The 27,847-nt window shown below is 42.6% G+C and overlaps 1 protein-coding gene across 12 annotated transcripts in view; it reads left to right on the top strand.

The window, feature by feature from the left end:
* Positions 1-27,847, top strand: part of TFDP2 (transcription factor Dp-2) — a 157,807-nt gene that overhangs the window by 96,682 nt on the left and 33,278 nt on the right. For 8 of the 12 annotated variants that reach the window (XM_084751772.1, XM_084751770.1, XM_084751764.1 and 5 more), the window contains 6 exons: positions 49-170; positions 3,721-3,768; positions 7,876-8,038; positions 10,444-10,590; positions 13,620-13,688; positions 24,329-24,480. In XM_084751772.1, the coding sequence (XP_084607898.1) occupies positions 49-170; positions 3,721-3,768; positions 7,876-8,038; positions 10,444-10,590; positions 13,620-13,688; positions 24,329-24,480 (701 nt within the window). The remainder of the gene's footprint in view (positions 1-48; positions 171-3,720; positions 3,769-7,875; positions 8,039-10,443; positions 10,591-13,619; positions 13,689-24,328; positions 24,481-27,847) is intronic. The other 4 variants (XM_084751767.1, XM_084751768.1, XM_084751771.1 and 1 more) reach the window with 4 other exon arrangements.

Genomic DNA, 27,847 nt, shown 5'->3' with positions numbered 1-27,847 from the left:
TTAAAGGCGTGGACACTAAATTTTATTTTCTTGTTACCAACTCTACAGATTATAAGCACACCACAGAGAATCACCAATTCAGGAAGTGTTCTGATTGGGAGTCCATATACCCCTGCACCAGCAATGGTCACCCAGACGCACATAGCTGAGGCTACTGGCTGGGTTCCCAGGTAAGAGTATCAGAATTTACTGTTTCTAAGCCCCCCACCCCTTACTGTCTTACTGTGTTGTTGTCTTTTTCCTACCTCCCTTTTTTTTTTTTTTTTTTTTTTTTACATTTTACATTTATTTATGTGTGCACACATAAAGCCATGGAGCATGTGTCAAGGTTAGAGGAAAACTCTGAGAGTCAGTCTCTTTCCACTGTGTGAGTCCTAGAGATGAAACTCAGTGTTGTCAGGCTTGCCAGAGGTGCCTCTATCTGTCATGTCACCAGCCCAGAGATTTTAAACTATGTATATATGTGTATGGGGGTGTGTGGCATGTGACTGTGGGTGCAGGTGCCTCTTGAGTACAGGAGAGAACACTGGCTCCCTAAAGCTGGGGTTACAGGCAATTGTGACCCACCCGAGGTAGATGCAGTAAGCTAAGGAACTCTGCTCCCCGAAAGAGTAGCATGCACTCTTATCTGCAGGGCTGTCTCCAGAACTTTTTTCAAAATTCTGTGTCTCTGGGTGTGTGATGTATGTGTTCAGTGTTTGTGTGTTCAGTGTTGGGCATATGTATTGTGACTGAACATGTGTATGCATCTGTACATACGGAGGCCAGAGGTTAACATAGAGTGTCTACCTTGACCACTCTCCATTTTATTTACTGAAGGGAGGGCTTTTGTTGAAGCCAGACCATTGTACTTTAAGGCAACTATTTTTATTTGGAGATCCTTAAATCTCTTTCTCCCTACTCCACCCCAATCCCAACACCCCAACACCAGGTAGGAGAGAAGGAAGGTTTGTGGGGAGAAGGGGCCTAGTTTTCCTTATCTGTTTCCTGCTGTTCAGTGTCATCGGGTTCTTTGGGGCAAGTCCAGTCCTCTCCCACGACTTTTTCTCGTCACACTGCATCCACAGCACCCAGGAGCAGGGTGGGGTGGAGGAACACCAGCAGTCTCTCTTTGGGTCTGGCGTTTATCCGCACTGACAAAGACCACACCCTCACATGAGGTAGTTCCAGCTGAAAAACACCATGCGCCCTCTCATGAGGCAGTCATCAGTTGTGGACAAACTGGAGCAGCCCCCATATCCCACGCCTGGGATTAAAGCAAAAACATAAACCAAAACTTCCACAGCACCAGACCTTGCCAGTTTACCCCAATAATCCCCTAACTGGGCCTCCTGAGTAAATGCTGGGATTAATGGCAGGTCACCCCACATTCCTATCTTTTATATGTGTTCTGGGGTCTGGTCCGCCGCCTTGCATGGCAAGTGTTTCTTACTCTGAGCTCTGTACCCCCCTCCCTTGTTTTGTTAGTCTGGTTCTTTTGGTTGGGGGAGGGGGTGTTTATTTGTTTGGGGAGGTTTTGCGATAGGATCTCATGTAGTTTAGCCTGCCCTCCAGCTCACTAAATCAGCTAAAGTAGCATCTTGAGCTCCTGATCAGGCTGCCTCCACCTTCTGAGTGCTGGGATTACAGGTTGCTTTGAGTGTGGTGCTGTTGTTTGAGAAGTCTTGGGCAATAGCTCTGGCTGACCTGTACTTGATTCGTAGCCCTGATGGGCCTTGAACTCTTAGTGATCCGTTTGCCTCAGTCTCTTGAGCATTGAGATTACTGTCATTTGCTACCATACCCAGCTAGTTCATGCCTTTAAAAACTCATACATTGTTTTAAAATCACCAGTTATGATTGGACTCTGTATGTAGCCTATGTTCAGTGAGTATAGCCTTATTTATGCTGAGAAAAATCAGTTTAACAACTTTTAACTACATCTTCTGACTTTCAAAACTCTGAAATAGGACTTTTCATGATTATAATACTTAGCTACTTTAGAGATATAAAAACTAATTTTATATATATTTAAAAATATTTATTTATTATTTATACAGTGCTGTGCCTGCATGTACTTCTACAGCCAGAAGAGGGCACCAGATCTCATTATAGATGGTTGTGAGCCACCATGTGGGTGCTGGGAATTGAACTCAGGACCTCTGGAAGAGCAGTCAGTGCTCTTAACCTCTGAGCCATCTCTCCAGCCCAATTTTATATTTTATTTACATATTTACTGTTTGTTTGCTCCGCACTTACCTAGGCTAGAAGCCAAGCAGTATATCACCAGGTTTATAATGCCTCAAGTAATAAAATTTCAAAAATGATTTCATATATTCACATATATGTATATATTTATATATATGAAAGGAATTGTGTTAAGTGTTGGTTTTACTCATAATTTTCCCTTTGAGTTACTTAAAAGTCAGAAAAGAAACTAGAAAAAGAGGACAAAATATTAACATTTTCATTAAAACTTCCCTTCATAGCTGGGCACAGTGGTGCATGCCTGTAATCCCAGCACGTGGGGAGCAGAGGCAGGTGGATCTCTGTAGTTCGATGCTAGCCTGGTCTAAGTGAGTCCAGGACAGCCAAGTCTACACAGAGACACCCTCTGTCAATAAAACCAAAACCAACCAACCAAACAAAAACAAGACAAAAAGCTTACATTTTAAAAAGTAAATGCAAAAATACATAAATAAATACTAGGTAATGGGATAGCTCTCTTTGTTATCATTTTACCACCATTATTATCAAACCCTCTGGGTCTCTTCTTTGTCTATGAGACAAAGCTTTTTGCTAGCCTTTCTCCTCCGTTACTTCCGCCCCCTATCCCATCTTCTGTAAAAGGTAACGGAGCCAGATGTGGTGGTTGGTACATTACTGCAATCCCAGTACTTGAAAGGCTGAGGCAAGACGACCACTGAGAGAGTTCAAGGCAGCTTGGTGGCATAATAAAACCTTGTCTCTCAGGGATGGAGTAAGTGGGGGCAGCATAGGCATGCAAGAAAGAAAAGGAGGGGCTGGAGGCAGGCTGACTGGAGGCAGGCTGACTGGAGGCAGGCTGGGTAGTAAAGAACACTTGTTCTTCCAAGAGAGCAGAGCTTGGTTCCCAGCATCCACATCAGGTGGTTCACAAGCAACCTCCTAACCCTAGCTCTAAGACATCTGGCACCTTCTAGCCTCTGTGGGTCCCCACCACATGCATGTTACATATACATACATAGACACACATACACATAAATAAAAATTCAATGGACAAAAGGAAAATATTAAAATAATAACCCCAACCTTTTTTAAAAAATCATTTTTGAAATTTTATTACTTGAGGCATTATAGACCTGGTGATATACTGCTTGGCTTCTAGCCTAGGTGAGTGCGGAGCAAACAAACAGTAAATGTTCATTAAGAATGACCTTACTTCAAGGATAAATAAGTTAATGAAGAAACGGCCCATTTAAGTGCTTTATGCCATATATAAATTGACAGGCAAGCATTCATATGCTATAAAGACAAGAGTTTCATAAAAATTAATTTGTGAATCTGTACTGTTTTTCTCCCCCAAGTATTCATTGAACTTATTCCAATTTAAGGATATTGTATTGTCATGTCTTTATCCCATCGTAAAAATAGTTTTTGTATGTGTACATTTAGTGTAGAGTGAGACAGTTTATAGTAAATTACTTAAGAAATAGAGTTGTGTTTATGTGTTGTGCTTAAGCTATCTTTTTGTCTTTTTAGTGATAGAAAACGAGCTAGAGAATTTATAGACTCTGATTTTTCAGAAAGGTGAGTATCAGTGTATTTTGTTTCACATTCCACTAAGAAAAGAGGGGATTGTCCTTTGGATAACTTTAACTTTATTTAGTTTCTACCATTATTTCATTCTGCACTGAGGTTTTTGATCCACTTATTTGCGGTTTCAATAGATACCCTGTGATATTAGTCACTTAGGCCTCTCCCTCCTCTGGGGAGGTGTCCTTCCAAAATGAATACTCCATAGTACTCTAAATTGCCCACAGTTTTAAATGAGTTTTTTTTTTAAATAGTTCTAGATCATAATAAACACTTTTTCTCTAGACCGTTTGGGCGTATGAGACCATCTTTTCTTAGAGTATTATTAGCACAGTGGTTCTCACTCTTGCTTGTAAATCAGAATCATTGCGGTCTCTCTTAAGCAAGTCTGTCGGTTTAGAAGCTAGGAGTACAGCTTCGTGGGAGAGCGCTTGGGTAGCATTCATTAGTCCTAGTTCCATTCCCAACAAGAGGGGAAAAAAGAGCTACTGTCTTACAGATCCTTTATATGAGCCTAAGCTCAAGATGTCATGCAGGCCACTGTAGTAGGTACCGTATTAGCATCACACTATATTAAAATGAGAGTCCGCACCTCAGAGTCCATTTACCTCTATAAGATGATTGTTCTGTTAGTAAAGCTTTGCCAGTGGTTTTTATAACAGCCTCAGCTCACAGGAAATGGTAAGCTAGCCTAGGCTAATGTGAGACTCTGTCCTCAACTGACAAAACAAAATAATAGAACTCTTATTCCAGAAGCAAATAGAAATACTCATCAGCATTAGTCATTAAAAATAAATATTTTTAAAAAATCAATAAAAACCGCAGTACTACTCTATATCTACCAAATAGCTACTGAGGGGAGTATAAAATTATCACAATAATTTTTGGAAGTTGGCATTATCTGTAAGACTAAACATAGATAAACCCTGACTTATCAGTGTTTTAAGTATGTTCTGAACAGGAATTTATACACATACCCACTGTCTGAGTTAGGGTTTTATTGCTGTAAAAGACATAATCAAGGCAACTCTTATAAAGGAAAACATTTAATTTGGTCTGGCTCACAGTTTCAGGGGTTTAGTCCATTGTCATCATGGCGGGAAGCCTGGCGGCACGCAGGCAGACACGGTGCTGGAGAAGGAGCTGAGAGCTCTACATCTTGATCTGCAGGCAGCAAAAGGAGACTGTGTACCACACTGGTGTAGCTTGAGCCCAGGAGACCTCAGAGCCTGTCCCACATAGGGGACACACTTCCTCCAACAAGGCCACACCTCCTAATAGTGCCGCTCCCTGTGGGCCAAGCATTCAAGCACACGAGTATATGGGGCCTGTATCTATTCAAACCACCACAGCAACAAAACACTTTTAAAAGTTTTCTTAAATGTATTTATTTTTACACATCTGAGTGTTTTGCTAGCATATATGTGTATGTACCACATGCATTCAGTGCCCAGGGAAAAGAGAAGACGTCTATCTTCTGGTGATGGAGTTAACAGATAGTTGTGAGCTACCACGTAGATGCTAGAAAGCAAACCAGGTCCTCTTCAAGAGCAACAATGGCTCCTACTGAGCCAACACTCTAGCCTCACACAAACACACAAAAAGGTTTCTTAGTGAAGTGAGCTGTTTTGTTTTGTTTTGTTTGGAAGGGGAATTCAGTGTTTTGTTATTGGCTTTGTTTTTTTCTTGTTTGAGCCTCCCAAGTATATCACCGCACTTGGCAGTTAAAGAGGGTTTGTTTTGTTTTTGAGATTATTTGATGGGGGGTGTGTGTGTGTGTGTGTGTGTGTGTGTGTGTGTGTGTGTGTGTGTGTGTGTGTGTACACACTTGTATGTTTCACATACATGTGAGTGCCCTCAGAGGCCAGAGAGAGCGTTGGATCTCCTGGAGCTGAAGTAAGCTGCCTGGTGTGGGTGCTGGAAACCAAACTCTGGTCTTCTGTGTTTTTAACTGCTGGGTCATCTCTCTAGCCTCTAGCATTTTGAAAACTTATATTATATTATATTATATTATATTATATTATATTATATTACCATCATGTGTTCATCATTGTTGGTGCACATGTGCCACTGATGCATATGGAAATCAGAGGACAATTTGATAGAATCAGTTCTTTTCTGCAGGGGCTCAGGTCTAACTTGGGCCATTGGGCTTATAGGCAAGGACTTTTTTTTTTTAAAGATTTAGTTATTTATTGTTATTATGTATACAGTACTCTGCCTGCATGTACATCTGCAGGCATAGGAGGACATCAGATCACATTATAGATGGTTGTGAGCCACCATGTGGTTGCTGGGAATTGAACTCATGACCTCTGGAAGAGCAGACAGTGCTCTTAACCACTGAGCCATCTCTCCAGCCCCGGCAAGGACTTTTATCCATTGCACCATCTCTCTAGCCCCTCAGTGTACCTACTACTACTCAAATACTCAGTCCAGACTCTGCTTCTTCTCTGTTTCTTTCCGTAGCAATCAGATGCTTAGTTTTACTACTTTTTCCCTTTCAAGTTTTGCAATTCTGTCTGTCCCTCTTCCCTTCCAGGGACCCAGTTCCAGGTCATCAGTCCACCTGATTATTTGTTCACCTCCTATTCCCCATAAATTCACTTCCCAATTTAACACAAGAACTTGCAGTGTTTCGTTGGGCAACCCACTGAGTGGTTCCACTGCCTTCCGAGAGTAGCCTGTGAGACACAGTGCCTGTGCCCGGGGACATGTCGCTGAGCCTTTGCTCATTGTATTAGTCAGGGTTCTCTAAAGGAACAGAAATCATAAAATGAGTGCTGCAAAATACTATTAGAATTAATAGAGCACGCGCGCGCGCATGCACGCATGCACACAGGCGTGTACTACTGAAAGGCAATTTAGACTGGTTTACAGGGTGTGATCTGGGTAGCCCAGCAATGGCCAAGAGGCCAATAGTTATTTGTCCGTGAGGCCGCATGTCTCAGCATTTCCAGTCTGAGCTGGAGTCCTGGAGATTCCTGGAGAGCTACTGGTCTTTGGTGTATGTTGAGATCCTGAAGGAGTTGTGTTCTAAAACCACTGGAGGAATGCCTCAGCAGCAGGGTAAATGAGCTTGCAAGCGATAACAAGGACAGGCGAAGTTTCCTCCTTCCTGCCCTTTTAATGAAAGAAACCCAGCAGCTTGGGCTTTAGTCAATTCTAGATGTAGTCAGGCTGACAACCACATCAGGAATGTAGGGAAAAGAAAGGATCGCGTGTTCTGATCTAGCTCTTTTGAAAAGAGCATATTTAGTGCTGTTTTGTACGTAATATAGAACATATAAATAATTTATTAATAAGTCAGCTGATAAACATGATGAGACAAAGTCAGACTTGTGTGCTTGTATTTGAGGCACAGTCTGATGACATCACCATACTTGTTTTCAGTCTTTCCTTTTCTCCATCCTGATTGGCTGCTGCTTCTCCTGACAAAGCGCTCCTCACTTCTTTCCTCCATGTGGGCGACTCCGGCAAGTCATCTTCCTGTAGGTTAGCACAGCTGCCTGTTCCCACAGAACACTGTGGGTAACTGTGGCCTGGCACTTTTACCTTTGGAATTATCTGCCATTATGTATGTGTTTTATCTTTATGCTCTAAGACTTACTCAGGGAAAGAGTTTCACCAAATTTTTATACTTCTGGCCCCTGAAACAGGTCTTACATATACTTGATGTTCATATATTGTTAGAACCAAAGTGACCCCTCAAGTTTTAATAGGTAAGAACTGAGATAGTGATAGTTTTAATGTCAAAGAAAAGATAAATATTTACGAATGCATTATCTCCAGAAGGTAGAGTTATTACAGTTTTCATAGATTTATTTCCAGCATCTAATAGTGTCTGGCACATAACATTTATTTGTCAATACTTGCTTACTGAATGAATATTATAGAAAAACCATTCACTGTATTGTTAAACTCTTAATCTAAAAATTAAATTTGAAGACATTTTCTCTTCAATTTTTTTTCACTTGAAACAGAAACTAAATGACTGTCTTTTGGCTTTATTTATTTATTTATTTATTTTACATAGTTTTGTAAAGGAAATCTTGAGTATAAAGGAATATGAATTTTTTCATAATTTTTTTTCTCTTCTAGTAAACGAAGCAAAAAAGGAGATAAAAATGGGAAAGGCTTGAGACACTTTTCAATGAAAGTGTGTGAGAAAGTTCAGCGGAAAGGCACGACATCCTACAATGAAGTAGCTGATGAGCTGGTGTCTGAATTTACCAATTCAAGTAACCATCTGGCAGCTGATTCGGTAGGTGGATCACGAATTTCACACGGACTGGGAGACCTGCATTCAGTTTACCTATTGCCTGTGTCGTAGACCTGAGGAACCGGGGAAGCTTGGGATCCCTTGAGTGTTTCCTATGTATTATTTGTGTGTTTGTGTGTGTGATGTGTGTGCCATGCCATATGCAGGAGTCAGGACAATGTTGTAGACTCAGTTCCCACCTTCTACCTTTACCTGGGACCTGGAATTCAAACTCCAGAACTAATGTAAGAAATGCTTTACCCAGCTGGCGCATGTGTAGTCTCCAAAGATGAGCTCTTTTTGTCGTCGTCGTTCTCCGCCCCCCCTCTCCCCCCCCCCCCCCCCCGTTTTGTTGTTGTTTGTGTGTTTGTTTGTTTTTTGAGACAGGGTTTCTCTGTGTAGCCAGGGTGGCCTCGAACTCACAGAGATCCGCTTGCTTCTGCCTCCCAAGAGCTGAGATTAAAGGTGTGCGCAACCACGCCTGGCTGCTTTTTTGTTTTTTCAAGACAGGGCTTCTCTGTGTAGATTTGGCTAACCTGGAACTCGCTCTGTAGATCAGGCTAGTCTAAAACTCAGATCTGCCTGCCTCTGCCTTGTGAGTGTGGGGATTAAAAGTGTGTGCTACCACTGCTGGGCAGTAATTTTAAAATGTAATTTTGGGGCCGTGTAAATTCTGGGACACTTAAGATATTATTAAAGCAGGAGAACATCCACAAAATTGAAGCCAGCTTGCAGTATATAGTGAGTTCAGCACTAACCTGGGCTACAGAGTGAGATGCCCCCCATGTCAAATAAACAAAAGGGCAAAAGTTGGGGTACTAGTGGTTTACCCAGAAAATGACGTTAGATGTAGCCTGTACTGTCAAGAATACAGTATTTACATTCAGTTTCATAACTTAAATTTTCTGTTGGTTGAGAGTTCAGTGTTCCCCACAGTTCTTTTTATCAGAACATTTCACTGGTTCAGTTTTCTCTTTAAGAACTTCCTGTGTACAATAAGATAAGAACCTTATAATACAAATCAATATAAATGTATTAGTCTTATTACCAAAAGAAAGGAAAAGTTAGCTGAACCAATCAGTGTGCTGAGAATACAGAAATATTTTGGGTCAAGTTTCTGGTTTCATAGATTGAAAACAGCTGTTAAGCACTGGTCCATTGTAAGAAGCACAGTTTTACATAGACCTTGAAACATGCATCTTTGATGTGTACATGTATGTTGTCTGTGTTGTATACATGTGTGTGGAGGCTCATGCATGAGTGAGAAATGCCAGAGGTTAATATTGGGTGTCTTGCTCTGTCACTCATCACCTTATTTTTTATTTGTGTGTTGTTTGTTCATTTACTTATTTATTTATAGACAGGGTCTTCGTTTGCATCCCTGACTGGCCTGGAAATCACTGTGTAAACCAAACTGCCCTTGAACTTAGAGAACCCAGTGCTTCTGCTTCCCAAGTGCTGGGATAAAGATGTATGGTACCACTCCTGGCATGCTCACTTGAAGCCTGGGTTCTCACTGAACCTGGAGCTTCCTGATTGGCTAGCTAGGAGACCAGCCAGCACCTAGAGTCCACGTGTCTTCCCCACCCTTCACCACGGGGGTTACAGGCACACGCTGCTAGAGTTGGCTTGTACGTGGGGGACCAGGGCCCAAACTTAGGTTTTCATGCTTGCATAGCAAAGCACTTTACCCACTCAGCTATCTCCCCAGCCCTTGATGTTTTTGAAGTATAAAATTCTTCCAGATAATTCAGGCATCTTAATTTCTATATATTCTGGACTTAACATAGCTTTATGCAGCTGAGATTTACCCATATATTCACGTTCTCTACATCTCCAAGCTTACATTTTTAGTAATCTTCTCCCACCTGAAGTCCCTGCAGTGTTTTTAAATGTCAATCCAGTGGTAGTACGGTATTTGTTTCTGAAGTTATTTTGTGTTAGAATTGTCTTCAGGGCTGGAGGTATAACTCAGGGGTAGAACACCCTTTTAGCATGCACAATGCCTTGGGTTCAACGCTCAGAGCAACCTAAAAACAAACAAATAAAAAAATGAAGGGGGAATGTCTGGAGATGGTCAGATGCCTCCGCTGACAAAGGCGTTTTACCACCAAGCCTGATGAGCTGAGGTCAGTCAGATGATTCACGTGGTGAAAGAAGAGATTGGGCTTCCACAAGTGGTCCTCTGAATTCTGCATGGGAATGTGCCTGTCCACTCACCCCTTACCCACACACAAGTAACTGTTTTTAAAAAAAAAGTTTCAAAGTGTCTTCACTACATTGAATTCTGAAAATGTTTTAATAGGCATAGAATTTATTTTTCCAGCAGTTGGGAGATACTATTGTTAACATCAACAGCATGTGAAAAATAACCTTTACAACTTATCACTTAATAAAAATATTTTTAGCAGGCTTATGATCAGAAGAACATTAGACGAAGAGTTTATGATGCTTTAAATGTGCTAATGGCAATGAACATAATTTCAAAGGAAAAAAAAGAGATCAAGTGGATTGGCCTGCCTACCAATTCTGCTCAGGAGTGCCAAAACCTGGAAGTAAGTGGGACGTGCTGTTGGGTCGCAGGTGGTTTTTCTGTGTTTGTTTTACATGTGAGACATTTTCATTTAAAAATACCATGTAATATTAAAATATTCCTAGTTAACATTTACTCTCATTACTTTAAGACTTCATGGAGGATTTGAACTGGAAGAGTTTTAGAGACACATTTTGTAGTTTACTTTACAAAACCTGGAACTGAGGAACAAAATGTCACCGAGAGGTCTGGGCATGAAGGTGATCATACGTGTACCTGTAATCTCAGCACTCGGGGAGAGGAGGGGGATCTGGGTCACGGTTGTCTCGACCACATAGTTCAAGGCCAGCCTGAGTACATACCCTATCCCCACACAGACCCACAACCAAGCGTCCAACACAAAGCAACAACAAGAAAGTTAAACGAGAGCTGGAGTGGTGGCGCACGCCTTTAATCCCAGCACTGGGAGGCAGAGGCAGGGGGATCGCTGTGAGTTCGAGGCCAGCCTCCTCTACAAAGTGAGTCCAGGACAGCCAAGGCTACACAGAGAAACCTTGTTTTGGGGGTGAGGGAGTTAAATGAATGAATTTCATCTTTTGTTTTTTCTTAGAAAATATCTTTATTTCATTCTAATTTAATTCTAAGTACCTGCCAATAAATTTTTGGTAGTTCATCTAACAGATCTAATCTTTTTACTTGATTACTTATTTTGATGCAAAGTAAATCTGTAAGAATTCAGACAACAGCTCAAGCTGGTGGCTTATTTCCTGTGTTGCTTATCCAATATCCTGAATGTAGCTACTAAAGTTAAATGCACTTTTGCCTCTACTGTCAGTAAGTGGCAGAATGACATTTTGTACAGGGCCTTCACTCATTTTGGAACAATGTTAAAAAACTATTTTTAGCTTGGTTAACTATAAGCATTATAGAGAAATTCCCCTAAACAATGTGTTTTCTGACATATTTTCTAAATTGGTTTGTTATAATTTTACTGTTATGACCATGAATAATATGAACTGAGGTAAACAGTAGCTCTTGGAAATAATTACAGTTGCTTTCAAATTTTACTCAGTACTTTTGTACTACCCCCAACCTAGAATTATATATTATATTATATTATATTATATTATATTATATTATATTATATTATATTTCTGATGAATGATTAAAAAAAGCCACATTCATCAAAGGCTATGGGATGGTGATTTTTTAATTTGGTTTTTTCTTTTTCTTTTTCTTTTTTCTTTTTTGGTTTTTCAAGATAGGGTCTCTCTGTGTAACCTTGGCTGTCCTGGACTCGCTTTGTAGACCAGGCTGGCCTCGAAATCACAGGGATCTGCCTGCCTCTGCCTCCCGGGTGCTGGGATTAAAGGCGTGCGCCACCACGCCCGGCTTGGTTTTTGGTTTTTTGAGACAGGGTTTCTCTGTGTAGCCTTGGCTGTCCTGAACTCACTTTGTCTACCAGGATGGCCTCGAACTCACAATGATCCACCTGCCTCTGCCTCCCAAGTGCTGGGATTAAAGACGTGTGCCACCATGCCCAGCCAGGATGGTGTTTTTATGTGCTACAGTAGGAATGTCACCCTTTCTCTTTTCCTTCTTGATTCAGATTTGAACATCATATTAATTACATTATGAATAATATTAACCTGATACTAAAGACTCATAAGCTAAATTTTAACATTACCATGTCCTTAACCACAGAAGAGACAAAGTGTAACATGAAAATCAAGACCCCTCAAGAAACTATTGCTTCAGTAGAGGAAATGAGAAATTGAAGAGTTGTCAGAAACACGATTTAATCTGGGCTCAGGATAACAGCTGTGTAATAGAGCTTTTGCTGAGTATGAATGAAGATCTAGGTTCCATCTCGGGTGAGAAAGGAAGAGGCGTAGAGAAAGAACAACCGTGAAAAAAGTGTCTAGATGACTTAGAAGGAGGAATCAGATAAATTTTTGCCAAACAAATAATCAACTAGTTCACTTTTGAGAGGGAACAGAAGTTTGTCAAATGTTTACAGGCATTTCTTGGACCAAGACGGGAGCTGTGCTTATAGCTGAGTGCGGCCAAGTTATATGGCTACAGAGAAGTGAGATAGCAAGTTTTCTGAATGCCAGGCAGTGTAGAGCTGATAGGGAAACATGGGTAGCTACGTTTTAAATGCTAGATCCAACAGTGTGCACCCCGATCCCCCCATTTGGAAGGTGGAGGCAGGAGGACTTCATGATCTGTCTTGTCGGGGTTACACAGCAACTCTGTGTCCCTGAAAAAAATTTTTTTTAAATAAAAATACTTGATAGAAGAGAGAAATGGGATAGAAAAGGAAGGATTGGATATGATCTGAGCTACGTAGGTAAGAAAGGCAGATGAGAGAAGGACGGACGTGGGCAGAACCGGCAGGTAGGGCGTGGCCTCTGTTCTTACAGCAGTGCCACTGATGTTCATGTGACTTTAAGTAGTACAAAGGTGATAATGGCTGACAGAACTATGAAAAGGAACTCCTAGTATAGGCCAGAGTACGTAAGGAGCAAATAGGAAATAATTGTTGGAGCAGATAAATGTGCTTTACTCGATGTGTCATAGAAGCAAGCAAGCTGGATGCGATGCCACACACTAGTACCCAGCACTTGGGAGGTAGGCAAGAGGGTCTTGGGTTTGAGCCTAGCGTGCACGAGTAACATAGGAGAGAGACCCTCTCTCCAAATTCAACAAAGGATGACCGTATACCTTTGTTCTAAAGACTCTCTGGGGATAGAGAGGTGGCTTGGCAGCCAGGAGCACTCGATGCTCTGGGATCAGGGTTCAGTTCCTGACACCGACATGGTGCCTTAGAACCATCTGTAACTCCAGGGGAAGCAGTGGCCTCTTCTGCCCTCCAAGGAAATCAGACACCAGGCACACGTGCAGTGCACAGACATACATGGAGAGAAAACACTCATAAAATAAAAATAAATCTTTTAAAAATGATTTAAGGATTTGTTCGCTGGTTTGGCTTTTTGTTGTTGTTTATTGTTTGTTGTTTGTTTGCTTTTAACAACGTCTGTCTTAAAGATAGAGAAGCAGAGGCGGATAGAGCGGATAAAGCAGAAACGAGCCCAGCTGCAAGAGCTTCTCCTGCAGGTAAAGACCTGTTGTGTTTCTTGCGGCCTTCCTTGCCCAGGTGGCGATTTTTTGCTCATTTGCGTCTAAAGCCGGTGTGTTTGGTAGCTGTGGTGCCATCAGGTAGCACCGGGAAGAATGCTAGCACAGCCCTCCCATGTAGCTCATTGATGTTGACCGCTTAGCCTCCAGGTGGCCCAGCTGCCCTCACTCGTAGCCCTTCCCTAACATCCAGGCTCCCACCTTGAGTGCAGCAGCCTCTTTGGGTGTTCATTCTTACCCACGAGTTGGGATAGCAAGGAGTTTCGCTGTTTGTTGTTTTGTCCCAAAAGTGGGATCCTTTAGACTTCTCACAACGGGTAAGGCAGATGTGGCCTATAGCCTCCCCATCCAGCCTACACTAGCACGTGTGTATTGGCTTCCACCAGAAGCAGACATAGGTTCCCTGTCCGAGGCAGGATGAGTCCCACTTTATGCTGAGAGGAAATATTTCTGTCCCAAAGGGGAGGTAAAATGAGGAATGAGTTTAGGAAAAGAAGGTCTGCAGAAAAATGAATTACTCTTTTTAAATTAATTCAGTAAATTATTGCAACCGCAGTTTTCTTTAATCAATTAGTCCCCCAATGATTGACACAGAGAGACTATGAATTAAGGCACTATGCTGGGCAGCTTCTGAGCTATTTTAATCCTATTACCTTTAAAACCCACATAAAAGCCAATCACTTGCCACTCTGATGACTCCCAGGCAGCTTCTGCTCCATCAGTCTGTAGCCACATGCTCATTGCTGTCTTGCCTCATGGTGACATCTCTCTCTTCTCTCTCTCTCTCTCTCTCTCTCTCTCTCTCTCTCTCTCTCCCCCCCCCCTCTCCCTTTCCTCCTGCTCTCTTTCGCTCTTATCCTCCTCCCTCCAAGCCCCAAGCCCTGGCACCTAACTCTCCACTCCCTCTCTTCTGTCCAGTCTTAGGCTTCAGCATCTTTATTTAGCCAATCAGGGGTAGTTGGGGAACTTAGGAGATAGTTCAACATTCATAACAATGCCCATGGCAGGGCGGTAGCCAGATCTCTAGAGACTGAAACCAGCCTTTGTAAACACAGTTGGACCATCCTCTAACATCTCCCCCTTTCTGTCTAATTAAAAGGACCATTTTAAAAACGATATACAGTAAGAATAATTACAAACCAATCATAAAAAACCAATAGGTCAGACATACACATAACGTCTAAGTCAAAAAGTATTTGGTAACCTTGAAGAAAATACTATCTATTCTATCTTGGTGACTTTAAAGTTTTGTACCTAAATTATTTTTTATAATACCTTGTAGCTATCAATCTAAAAACATCTCTAGCTCAAAACATCTTCTTAACTCCTAAGTACATAACTTAACTGTAAAACTATAACTATCTGGTTTTCAACCCCATCAGAAACTTGAGAAGGAATGTAATTAATTACCGAGTAAACAGGAAGTACAGGCTGGCAACTTGGAAAATTAAAAAGTGACAGAGAGGTCATTGCCTGGACAGCCACCCAAAAATTCTGTAACATTGGAGCATCATCTTCAGCCCTCTGGCCCAGTATATCTGATGGTGATTTGTAAAGCAGGAACTATTAAGAACTTGCTTACTCTGTCTTGGCAAAGCTTGGCAGTCAACTCAGCCTGCATCCAAGCTTGCCCATTTTAGGCAGAATTCTGTCTATGGTAGAAATGAGGGCATTTTCTTTGCCCTGGGGGCTAACTTGCCATTTGAAGCCATCTCCATATGGAGGTTCTTCGATGTTCATCATTTTCTTTGAGGTAGGTTAGGTGGTGCCAAGAGTTGAGCTGTCTTGTCAAAGAATCCTTAAAAAAAAAAAAAAAGATGTATTTGTTAAGTATACAGTGTTTCACCTGCATGTGTGCCTGCCTTCTAGAAGAGGGCACCAGATCTCAGAATAAATGGTTGTGAGCCACCATGTGGTTGATGGGAATTGAACTCAGGACCTTTGGAAAGGCAACTTCTTAACCTCTGAGCTATCTCTCCAGCCCCAATAAAAACATCTTTAAATGCCATATTCTCTAGGCCTCTAAGGTTTTTGAAGACCTAGTTATCTGTTCATTTTTTTTTACATGATCTATCTATAGAATCATATCTATCTGTTAAACCTAGGATATATATTCCTGTGACATGATCTTGAGTTGATCAACTAACAATTAACTTGTATTGTTTAATTATCCTAAACAATTTATAATAGCAGCTTTAAAAGTACTGGAAGTAAACCTTGTATTATGAATGAGTTGTATAGGCACAATACCTCTTACCAGAGTAGAAAGTGTGTGTGTGTGTGTGTGTGTGTGTGTGTGTGTGTAACAAAGTAACCCTGAATTGTACCAAAATGTATACCAATGTATCAAAATAACTTTATTTAAAAATAACAATATTGCTAAGTTGAAGAGTAGATACAATAGTCTGTCTACCTTTTGTCTTGTTATTCCTATATTTCTACATCCCCCCTTCTTTCTCTTTAGCCCCTTTCTCCTTGCCTAAGAAAGAAAGAAAAAAGAGAAACCCCAAGTCTAAGTTTTTATACCTTGCTTTTAAAAATAAGACCAGTAATAACTTACAGCCATCCCTAATAAACATCCATAGCCCCCCCCCCCCAAATATCCAAAAACCTAACTAACTCCCTTCAAGGGAAATGGGACATTATTCTCTTAATGTTGTTTCCTGTTGATTTGGTGCATAGGCTACTTTTTTGGGGACCCAAATAAAATTGGGGAACAATGACTAAAGCAAGCTAGCAATAACATTTGTGGTCCAGTCTCTTAAATGTTGTGAAGTTCCATGCTTAATAAAAGTCCTTTTTGGAACAGTCTAAAAATGCTGGACCAATTGAAATCAGCAGCTTTATTTGAAGCTGTCCTGGGAGCAGGTTTTTAAGGAACAGCAACTGAAGCTGCTGTGGCTGGAACATGCAGGCTGCTGGAATAGGACGAGGGAGAAAGAGAGCAGAAGATGTGGCAGGAGGAAAGGAAGCCAGACATAGAGCAGTAGCCATGAGGTAAGATGGTGATGAGCATGAGGTTACAAGGACAGACCAATGGAGCGGAAGCTGCCTGGGAGTCATCAGAGTGGCAAGTGATTGGCTTTTATGTGGGTTTCAAAGGTAATAGGATTAAAATAGCTCAGAAGCTGCCCAGCATAGTGCCTACAGCTTAATAATAAATCATAGTCTCTCTGTGTCAATCGTTGGGGAACTAATTGGTTAAAGACAACTGCTGTTAGCTGGGTGTGGTGGCACATGCCTTTAATCCCAGTACCCAGGGAGGCAGAGGCAGTTGGATTTCTGTGAGATCGAGGCCAGCCTAGTCTACAAAGTGAGTCTAGGACAGCCAAAGCTACACAGAGAAACCCTGTCTCGGGGTGGAGGGGGGAGAAAAGAAAAGAAAAAAGACTGGAGTTGTAATAATTTACTGAATTGATTCATTTAAAAAAAATAATTGATTTTTCTTCTAATGGGACCTAATGTGGGGCCGGTAACCAGATCTCAAAGCATTGAAATTAGCATTTGAAAACACAGTTGGACATTCCTCCAACAAAGGTCTCTGTTGACAGGCAGGAGGCTATGTGAAATATCCCAGGAGCTGGCCCAATTCATCCCTTACAGTGGCTGTTTCCTGGGCTTGGGGACCTGGATAAAAGGGCAGTATGAAACATCAGGCTTCTGTATCCACTAAGAAGTTCAAAGCTCCCTGGGCTCCTCAGGTGGGACTGCTGTCAGGGATTCTGGAGAGTGGAGCCCCAGAAGACCCAGCGATGTTCAGATGGGGGAGCTGCTTTCAAGTTCTTGCTGCCCAAGGGCCACCTTGCCCTCCAGTACTTGCCTTGGGAGTTGGGAAAGGTTTCAGGAAAGGGCGAGGTGGCATCCTCAGGGTTCTGTCCTTGGGTATTCCCTCCAGAAGTACCCTGGCTGGCCACAGAGGACGCATGTCCTAGGGGGATACTTCAGGATGGCCCTTCCTTGGGTAGCTTTCCTAACAGCCAGTAGGTTTTTCAGTCATTTGTCGTGTACCTCGCCCTTTCCAGGTTCTGTTTGTAATACACTGAGGTAGTGGTCTAGACAGATTGGTCCAAGTTCTTATTTGGCTTAGCCAACAGTTTTTGCAGTTTTCTATGAATATCTGGGCCTGATTGGGTGAAGAATTTGCCTTTCAGGAGTACCTTGTCCTCCAAAGACTCTGCTGTTAGATCAGTATGTTTCCTAGTAGTCTGCTTTACTGTCTGGAGAAAAGGAATAGGTTCAATTTTCTCTCTGGTAAATGGCCTTTGGCTGGTAGTATTGAAGGATTTGATCTCTGTTTCCCTTAAATCTTCTAAAATATGATAAAGTGCTTTCTCTTGCAATGACCATATGGGTCTTTGCGTGGATCACTCAGAGGGAACACCTGGACTCCTGTGGGAACACAGGCCTGGGATACGGCAGTCATTACCAGCCGCTATGGCCCTTTCTTTTACCTTTCTTCTTCTAAGATCAAAGTCTGGTCTAAAATGAGCAGAGACTTTCTCTACGCCATGCTGTAAAGACTCTTTAGATGCTGTGCGCCTGTATCTACTGGCCAGGATTCTCAACGGAACTGCATAACTCCCCTTTTGATATCTTTAAGCTCTGCTAACAAGCAGGCTCTGTAAACAATGGTGTGTCTAAATTCGTCCCTCATCTCCTGCAAGGGAACTGTGCCAAGGACCTCAAGGGGACGGTCAGGAAGCCTGGGTTGAGCAACGTCAGTTCCTCTAGGGTATGATGGGCAGGGTTTGAGGGAAACCAGAGCAGCCAAGTTAGAATATGTGGGTTTTGAAGGAAAGAAGACTCAGGTGATGGGGTTACAGGGCTCGGTAGTGGTTCTCTTGACTTGAGAGGTGCAGAGCCAAACCACAGAGGCTGTCAAGGGAGCAGGGGCTAGCTGACTACTCTGGGCCACTTCAGGAGGTCTTGATGATAAAAGAAAGTTGAAGAAGCTGGGCATGGTGATGCAAGCTTTTAATCCCAGCACTTGAGAGGCAGAGGCAGATGGATTGCTGTGAGTTCTAGGCCAGCCTGGTCTACAAAGCAAGTCCAAAACAGCCAGGACTACAAGAAAAACCCTGTCTTGAAAAACAAGTACAAAACAAAACAAATAAAAAATTGAACATAGGGAATGTTGGATCATTTTCCTTCTCTTGCAGAATTGGGCTAGTTGGAGAATAGCATAACTGAAGATTCACGGGGCATCTGTGTTTGCTTTTTTTTCTTTTCCTTTCTTTCTTTCTTTCTTTCTTTCTTCCTTCTCTTCTTTTCTTTTCTTTCTTCCTTTCCTTCCTTCCTTCCTTCCTTCCTTCCTTCCTTCCTTCCTTTCCTTCCTCTTCCTCACCCCCCCCTCCCCCTTTTTTTTATCTCTCTCCATATCCCTGGCTGTCCTGGAACTCACCATGTAGACCAGGTAGGCCTCAAACTCAGAGATTCACCTGCCTGCCTTGGAGTGCTGGGATTAAAGGTGTGCACCACCATGTCCAGTTAAGGCATCTTTTTTTTTTTTTAAACTAGCACTCAGGAATTACTGGGAGCATGCTTTCTACCAAAATCAGATTTATTTATTTATTTATTTATTTATTTATTTGGTTTTGTTTTGTCTCAGTGCCGAGAGTCTCGTTCTGCTCGTTGTGAAGAGAGTCAAGTAGTGACTTCCAGAGCAATCTTAGAGCCATTTTATCCCACCTGCAACATGAAGGAGGACAAAGGAGAGAGAGGTCTTGGGATGTGGTTTCCCTTTCCCTTCCTGAATTCCCTCGTCCACCTGGAGGGGCATCGGCAGCCTGTTAACAGAGGATAGCTAGTACCAGTCCGCCCCAGGAAGGGGCTGGATCAAGTGGGGGGGATTTCTGCACCTGCCGATGGCTCAGCCTCTGCCAGTTCCCAGGGTTTTCCTCTACTCCTATTGTGTCACTCTTTCATCTCAGGTTTCATATTGTTGATGCCATTGTCCCTCAAAACACTTGCTTTGCCATCTGTGTACGTGCAAGGAGAGTATCAGTGGCCTAAAGCCATCCTGGTGGGGCAAGGGTGTCTAATCGGGAGGAAATGGCCAGAGTCCCTAGGATCGTCAGAGCAGAAAGATGCACAGTGCAGCCAGTGGACAGCTGCAAGGAACCTCACGTTTAAGAGCATGGCTGTAGTTCCCTCTGTGTTAGAGCAGTGCTGGATGGGAGTATTCTCATCAAGTGGCACTGTCAGGCTGGGTACAGTTAGGGGAGTGCTTGCTTAGCTTTTGAAAGACGTGCACAAAGCTCTGGGTTCAATCCCAGCATTTCAATAGTCAGCTTTAGTGGTACATTCCTATAATCCCAGTGCCTGGGAAGTAAAAGCAGGAAAATTCCAAGCTTAGAGTCATATTCATATCCTCAGCAGGTTCAAGGTCATGAATCAATAATAAAATAGAATAAAGCAGAGCTTTCAAAGTGTTTTAAGTGCCCAGCTGAGTATTTATTTTCCTTTGCTTCTTGATACCAGAAACATGTCTCTAATTTGTAAGTCCTAATTTTTTTCTTCTACTTTTCTCTCAAGCCAAACATTTATAGAAGATTTTAACCTGAGGGCAGCCTGGCAGCATTTGTAGAAGTAGGTAGCTCCAGACTGTAAATGAAACAAATTATTACTGAAACCAGTAACTGCAAGTTTTCTGTAGGCATACAACTCAATTCCTCTTAATTTTTCATTTTTATTCCTTTCATCAAATGAGATTTACAGAGTAGTCATAGAAAATAAATTATGCAAGTTGTCCCTGTGCATTGTTATGGCTAAGCTGGTTTGATTTTTCTTTTTTTTGTTGTTTTTTTGTTTTTTGTTTTTTGTTTTGTTTGTTTGTTTGTTTTTTGAGACAGGGTCTCTCTGTGTAGCCTTGGCTGTCCTGGACTTGCTTTTGTAGAACAGGCTGGCCTTGAACTCACATCGATCCACCTGCCTCTGCCTCCCAAGTGCTGGGATTAAAGGCATGTGCCACCACGCCTGGCTTGATTTTTCTTAGTATGTCACAACTTGCTGTTCTCATGACACAGATTAACTATTACCAAAATGCCACCACCTCCCTTTTATCTTTGTATATTAGGTACTTTTCTCACATGTCCTAGTTAGGGTTAACTATCAACTTAACACAGCCTAGAGTCTTCTGAGAAGAGAGTCTCAATTGAAGATGTTAGGGATTATCTTATTAATTACTGTAGGGGAGCCCAGCCACTGTGGACGGCACCATTCCCTGGTCCAGTGGTCTGGGCTGGGTAAGAAAGCTCAGTATGTGATCTGCGAGCAAGCCAGCAAGTTTCTGCCTTCACGTTCCCGTTGAGTTCACACAGTGATAGACTGTGACTTGAAATAAACCCCTTTCTTCCCTGAGCTGTCTTTGGTCAGAGCATTTTATCACAGCAACAGAAAGTAACCAGCACCCCACCTGGCTATTATCAAGGTAGCCCACACGGGCACAGCAGAGGTCAGTCTGCCAGGTGATTTTTATCAAGCTGACAGTGGACATAACGAGCTTGACTGTATTATACCAATAGATAACTCATGCCTTTTATGTACGTAAGTGTCCTTTCCTGTCTTTAAACCTTTCCCATAAGGAACACACTTAAAGCTGTTCAGCCTCTGGGACAAATGACATTGAGTCTGAAAAAGAACAAAAAGCCAAAGGGAGTCAATAAAAGGGCAACAAATAAGGAAGTCAGTCCACGGTACATGGGAGGTAATTTTATTCTTACTATTAAAATAACAGTAGTAGGTTAGGGGTGTAACTGGGTGGTAGAGTGTTTGCCTGGTGACACCAGGCCTTTGGTTCACTCTCCAGCAAAACAAACAGGACTAAAATAACTGTGTTTCAACTGCTTCCATCGTCCAAGACAGTTTGGATGCTATTAAACAGCAAGTCATGAGTATATAAGGATCTTCCTGATCACTGTCTATATTTCTTCATATATTGAGACTCTGCTACAGCACGAGGGGCACAGAGTTGGGCAGCATGTGTGAGCAGCTCCCGAGACAGTGTGGTCTAGTTCAGGTTTTTCCACCTAGTGACCCTTCTAGGCTGAGGAGTCCGAATATGACATGAGTATAGAGGTATACAAATCAAACACTTATTGATAATAAACAATGAAGACATTTATTTCAAAGTCATTCTTGTTAGAAAATAATTTTTACTAAGCCGGACATGGTGCTTTAATCCCAACACTTTGGATTGCCGTGAGTTCGAGTTCAAGGCCAGCCTGGTCTACAAAGAGAGTTCCAGGCCAGCCAGGGCTATTACACGGGGCTATTACAGAGAAACCCTGTGTTGGGAAAAAAGAAAAAAGAAAAGAAAAGAATTTTACTGTTTATTAAAGGCAAAGCAATTTTGCATGTAGAAGATGAATGTGGCTCTTTATTTTTACATAAAATTTGAGGCCAGCATGATGGCTAGCAGGTAAAGACACTCTGAATGTAAATCTGGTGTGTTGAGTTCAGCCCCTGGAATACCACATAAGGTAGAAGGAGAGAACCAACTCCCTAAAGTTGTCCTATGACCTTCACATTAATATATATATATATATATATTGAGACAGGGTTTCTCCATCTTGGCTCTCCTGGACTCACGTTGTAGACCAGGCTGGCCTCGAACTCGAACTCACAGAGATCTGCCTGCCTCTAACTGAGTACTGGGATTAAAGGCGTGCACCACCATGCCTGGCCTAATCTATTTTTTCTTTTTATTAGATTTATTTATTATGTATATATTGTTTTGTCTGTATGTGTGCCTTCACTCCAGATGAGGATAGCAGATCTCCTTGTAGATGGTTGTGAGCCACCATGGTTGCTGGGAGTCGAACTCAGGACCTTTAGAAAAGCATGGAGTGCTCTTATTCTGTGAGCCATCTCTCCAGCCCCTAATTTAATTTTTTTAAAGAGTTAAAGTTTGGCCAAATATTTGATACTGCAGGTCAGGAAGTGTCTTCAATATCTTTCACAGTTGATTGTCATTTTTATTTTATAATTTTCAGAGAATGTCACTTTGTCAAGTATGTCATGCACGATGGTGGAAGTATGTTTAGATTACAAAAATTGTTAAAGCTCTTCCCTAATCTCAAGCCAAAATTAATTTAATGATTTATTAATCTCAAGAAACATTTTGTTGTTAATTGTTTTTGAGACGTGGTCTCTCTCTATAGCGCTTTGGCTGTCCTTATGTAGACCAGGCTGGCCTCAAACTCTCAGAAGTCTGACTGCCTCTGCTTCCCAGCTGCTGGGATTTAAAGTGTGCACCACCATGCCTAGCGCAAGCAGTAGTTTTTAAAAATCAAGCATTCTAACACAGTGTAATCCAAAGATAAATTAATTTTGTATTGGTATAATGCTGAGGGACGGTGGTAGAAGACTATTACAGGCTTTGTTTTTCATAATTGATTATATTTTCTACAAGAGTAGAAAACTCTGGAGTAAAATCGCCTCAGTTCACCTTATGCAGTTGTCTTAACTGTGGTGCATCAGGCAGTGGTTGTCATTGCTGCATGGCGTGAGGACATAAACGTGCAGTATTCGTGTTGTGTGCTTCAGTAAAATCATACGCTACAACACAGGTGAGCCCTGTCAGAAACACCACAGGTTCATGTTATGGTAGACTTTGAATTAATTTGTCATGACTCAGAAAACATCTGCTGTTGCCAGTTTTGTTTTTGTTTTTGTTTTATAACAAAACATAACCTCATGTGGGATCTTAACCCACAGTCTAAGAAGCTGTATTTCTCACAGGACAGTGACAATAATTATAATAAATAGTGGTAAAATCTATATGTTTTATATACTAAGACACAGTATTCTCCTCAGGAAAATGTCAGGTTGGGGAAGCTTGGGCTGGATTCCAGTGTTACCCTGAGGGAAGGTTTTGAGTTATACAAACCTTAGAAACCGCTGAGGCAGGGATTTGGGGGCACGGTTGACAAGGGCTGGGAACCCACTGTCCTGCAGCCAACCAGAGCAGTGCTGCTTCCATCTGTTTTCTTTTGTGAGTGTCCCAGCTATGACCTGGAGAAAGAATTCTCTGCCTTAACATAGCTGTGTTTATCTCTGGGCTAGATAGAAGCATGAGATGCATTCACCCCGAGCTCTGGTTGCTGTGTGAGGGGATTGAGCCAGAGCTTAGATGGGTTCGCTGTGAGCAGGACCATTGCCTGTGCTGCCGGGCTCTGCCATAGTTCTCGGAGCCTGTTTTTCCGGGAGGTGGGAACCAGAGCCACAGTATTCACCTAAGTTAGACACCATCGAAGTACATGTGTTTTGCCAGGCCTGGCGGTGCATGCTTTTTAATCTGAGGACTGGAGAGACAGAGGCAGGTGGGTCTCTGTGAGTTTGAGGCCAGCCTGGTCTAAACAGCGAGTTCCAAGACAACTTAGGGCTGTTACACAGAAAAACCCTGTTTTGAAAAACAAAACAAAAAAATAAAAGTTTTACCCTTGAAATGTGTTTTAATCTTTTACCATGTTTAACTTTTATTCACTAGTACAGATGGGCTACCTGTTTAAAGTCTCTAAATTTGAAATAGATATTTTAAATATATTATATTAATTCATTTAAATTCCAAGTGACTTTTTCATTTTAAATGACCACCTTTTGTTTATTGAACATTACAGCAAATTGCTTTTAAAAACCTGGTACAGAGAAATCGACAAAATGAACAACAAAACCAGGGCCCTCCAGCTCTGAACTCCACCATTCAGCTGCCCTTTATAATCATTAACACAAGCAGAAAAACAGTCATAGACTGCAGCATCTCCAGTGACAAGTGAGTGGGGACCTGGGGAGGGTACAGGGCTGGCCTTCTGTTCATGTTCTCCCATGCAAAGTCAGCGTACCCCACTATCTGCAGCCCTTAAGACCGACTTCCATGGGGTTTGTGAAATGCCTCCTCAGACATGGGTCCTGTCTGCATGCCTGTGACATATGCATGGTGGTCTCTGGGTCCAGTCTGTCATGTGTGACACTTGTGTGGTAACTGAGCAAGTAACTGCAGCAAGTTAGACAGACCATCACTGAGGGCCCAGGAGGAAGTCCGGTTGTTGGTGAGTCACTGGGATAGTTTATTATGAGGATATATCAGACCAGTATGTGGCATGAAACCAGTTGTTTATTATATCGTACTTACATAAGCTTCTATTTCCTACAAATTTTTTTAAAAAGAAGGCGGTCTCACCCAGCAGGTGGTGCACACCTTTAATCCCAGCACTTGTGAGGCAGAGGGAGGTGATCTCTGAGTTCAAGGCCAGCCTGGTTACAGAGCAAGTTCCAGGACAGCCAGAGCTACATAGAGAAACCATGTCTCTAAAAACCAAACAAAAAATAAAGGGCTCTCAACTGACTTCCTCCTCCTTCCTCACCTCCCACGTGCTGAGATGAAAAGGTGTGGCCGGAACACCCGCTGCTTTTGTTCCTTGATCAATAAGTGACCATTAAAATCCTGGGTACAAGACTGGGGATATGGCACAGTGAGCAAAGTGCTTGTGCAAGCATGGGGTCCTGAGTTTGGATCCTCTGCACCCATATAAAAGCGGGGTGTGTACCATGCTGACCTATAACCCTAGCTGTGGGGCAGGGTGGGGAGGGTGATAGCAGACAGGTTGGCCAGGGCTTGCTGGCTCATTGAGAGAACCTGTCTCAAAACAACACGTTGGAGAGCGGTAAGGGAGGACAGCCAGTGCCCTCATCTGCCTCCACACACGGCAGCACGCGAGCCGGTGGACCTTTAAACAATCTTCTGTAACAGTCAAATCCCCGACACCATTCACAAGGTAAGAGGTAGCACTTTGCAGAGTGGAACATTGTTTGTCTTACCCTTCCTTCTTGAGGCAGCTAGGGGTGCGCAGAGGACCACACAGGTTCCAGCTGTGGACTGGAGCTCCTCCACCTGCCTGCCCCACGGAACTCTGCTTACTCGGAGCAAGCTGGAGGGGACAGCACGCTCACTTCCCAGCCTTGTGGGACTGAAGGGGACGATGCTGTTTAAACAGCAGCTTTGCAGCTTTGTAAGCGCTAGCTGCTGTTCTTAGCAAATCAGCAGTTTTCATTCTTTACATTTCTAAGCCTCTCTGAGGTCTCATTCCTTCCTCCACAGGAATTAAAGTTAGGGCAAGCAAGATGGCTCAGTAGATAAAAGTGCTGCCTGCCCTGATGGCCTGCGTGTAATCTCAAATCCCACATGGTGGGAGGAGCCAGCTCTGACCATTGCTCACTGACTCCACACATGCCCACGGCACACACTGTAAAACTAAAGTTAGTAATTCACTTTGCCAGTTTATAAAAGCTGTAGAGAAATTCACACAGTATCTATCTAGCCCAGTAAAGTGTTACATGTCAGAATAATTGTTCGCAGCTACTACAGAGTTTGTATGTCAGGAAGAACTGTTAACATGGTAACACCAAGAAGTCTTCAAATGGTTAACATCTCCAGAGTGGACTATAAATGTCAGACTGTAACCTGTCCACTGTGATTGCCTCTAAAGCTCGACTCTTCTTTTATGAGGGACTATAAAATTATCTTCTTGGTTAAAGGGTTTCAGAGGCTGAGCATGTAGCCCCTCACCTATAAACCCAGACTCTGAAATTGAGCAGAAGATTGCTGTGAATTGGCCAGCATTGGCCATCCAGGAGACCTGCATAAAAGAGAACTGTCTTTAAAAATAAATACAGCGCCAGACGTGGAGGCACATGTCTTTAATCCCAGCACTCGGGAGGCAGAGGCAGGTGGATTGCTGTGAGTCTGAGGCCAGCCTGGTCTACAAAGCGAGTCCAGGATAGCCAAGGCTACACAGGGAAACCCTGTCTCGAGAAACCTAAATAAGCAGATAAATAAATAAACAATAACTATAATGATAAACAACAATAATAAATTATTTTAAAGTAAAGAGTATCAGGAAAATTGGGAGCCATTGACCTTAGCAGGCTTTGGACCCTGTTTAGCGGGCTGGGATCTGTTTTGGTTCTGTGCTTGGGTGGTCACTGACTCATGCCTTGCCTGGCATCCCTTCGTAGAGCAGCTTGTGTGCACTCGTTATTTTAGGTAGGTCAGTAATCTTGTCTGTCAGGTACTTCGGTGGAGCAATCTTGCCCTTAATTAGCCCGCAGGCTTTCCCACAGTGAAATTAAGTTTACAAAGCATGTAAGTGATGCCCGAACTCATCTCTCTGGCAAGTACCCATTTCAGAGTAAGTTTACGCTTGTTAATGTACTTTATTCTGACTCATATACTCAGGCATCTTGCTTTACATTGTAAGGCTGCCCTGGTGTAAGATGTTGTGTAAGTCTCAGCCTCACATGATTTTACTAGAGAATTCCATGGCGGGTAAGCCCCACTGTTCAGAGGCTGCAGGAGAAGAGCTGTGTCTGGACACGACTGAGGCGTGCAGATGAGGCCTCACGGCCGAGGGGGACTAGCTTAGGCTCCATCTTGCTGGCCCATCTTTGCTTCTTGATCGTTGTGTTGTATAGCTGACATCTAAACTGACTACTTTTCAAGAACATTCTAATAGGTGCTGTGTACTTTATACATGGTACTTTTGTTGTTGTTTGTGACAGAGTCTCACTATGTAGCCTAGGCTGCATTAGAACTCTTGAAACCTAAGGTGGCTTTAAGCTCGCAGGAATTATCCTGCCTTAGCCTTCCAAGTGATGGCATTTCAGGCGTGGGCCACCCTACTCAGCTCTGTGACACTGGATTAAAATAGTTTGTTCTTGAGCTCCTCAAGAGAGGATTTGGCTGGGTTTCATTGGCTCAAATTGTCTTCCATGTAATTCAAGTGTGTTTAGTCCAAGTGCCTGAAGTCCCACCTATCAGGAAGGATCCCTTGAGACCAGAGTTCAAGATCAAACTGCAGTGTAGCACAACCCGTATCAAAAAAAGGAAAGGTCTTTATGATTGACAGAAGTATGCCGAGGTTAGCGTTGACTCAGGAAAATGAAGTAAGCATTCAGAGTGTTTCTTCAGGGCTAATGCCAGTCTGCTAGAGAGGATCCAAGGTGGGCGTGCTCTGTGGCTGTAGACAACTTTGGAGAGTGCTGGGTTTAGGACTGAATCCCTCTCTGCTGTCAGTAATGTCTCTGCAGCTGGCGTGTGAGGACTTCTGCAGGCGGACAGCCTGGAAAGGCTGTGAGTGCTT

Source organism: Acomys minous (genome assembly GCF_964271855.1).
Source record: "Acomys minous genome assembly, chromosome: 13".
Lineage (NCBI taxonomy): Eukaryota > Metazoa > Chordata > Mammalia > Rodentia > Muridae > Acomys > Acomys minous.
This window is presented reverse-complemented; position numbering and strand designations above follow the sequence as displayed.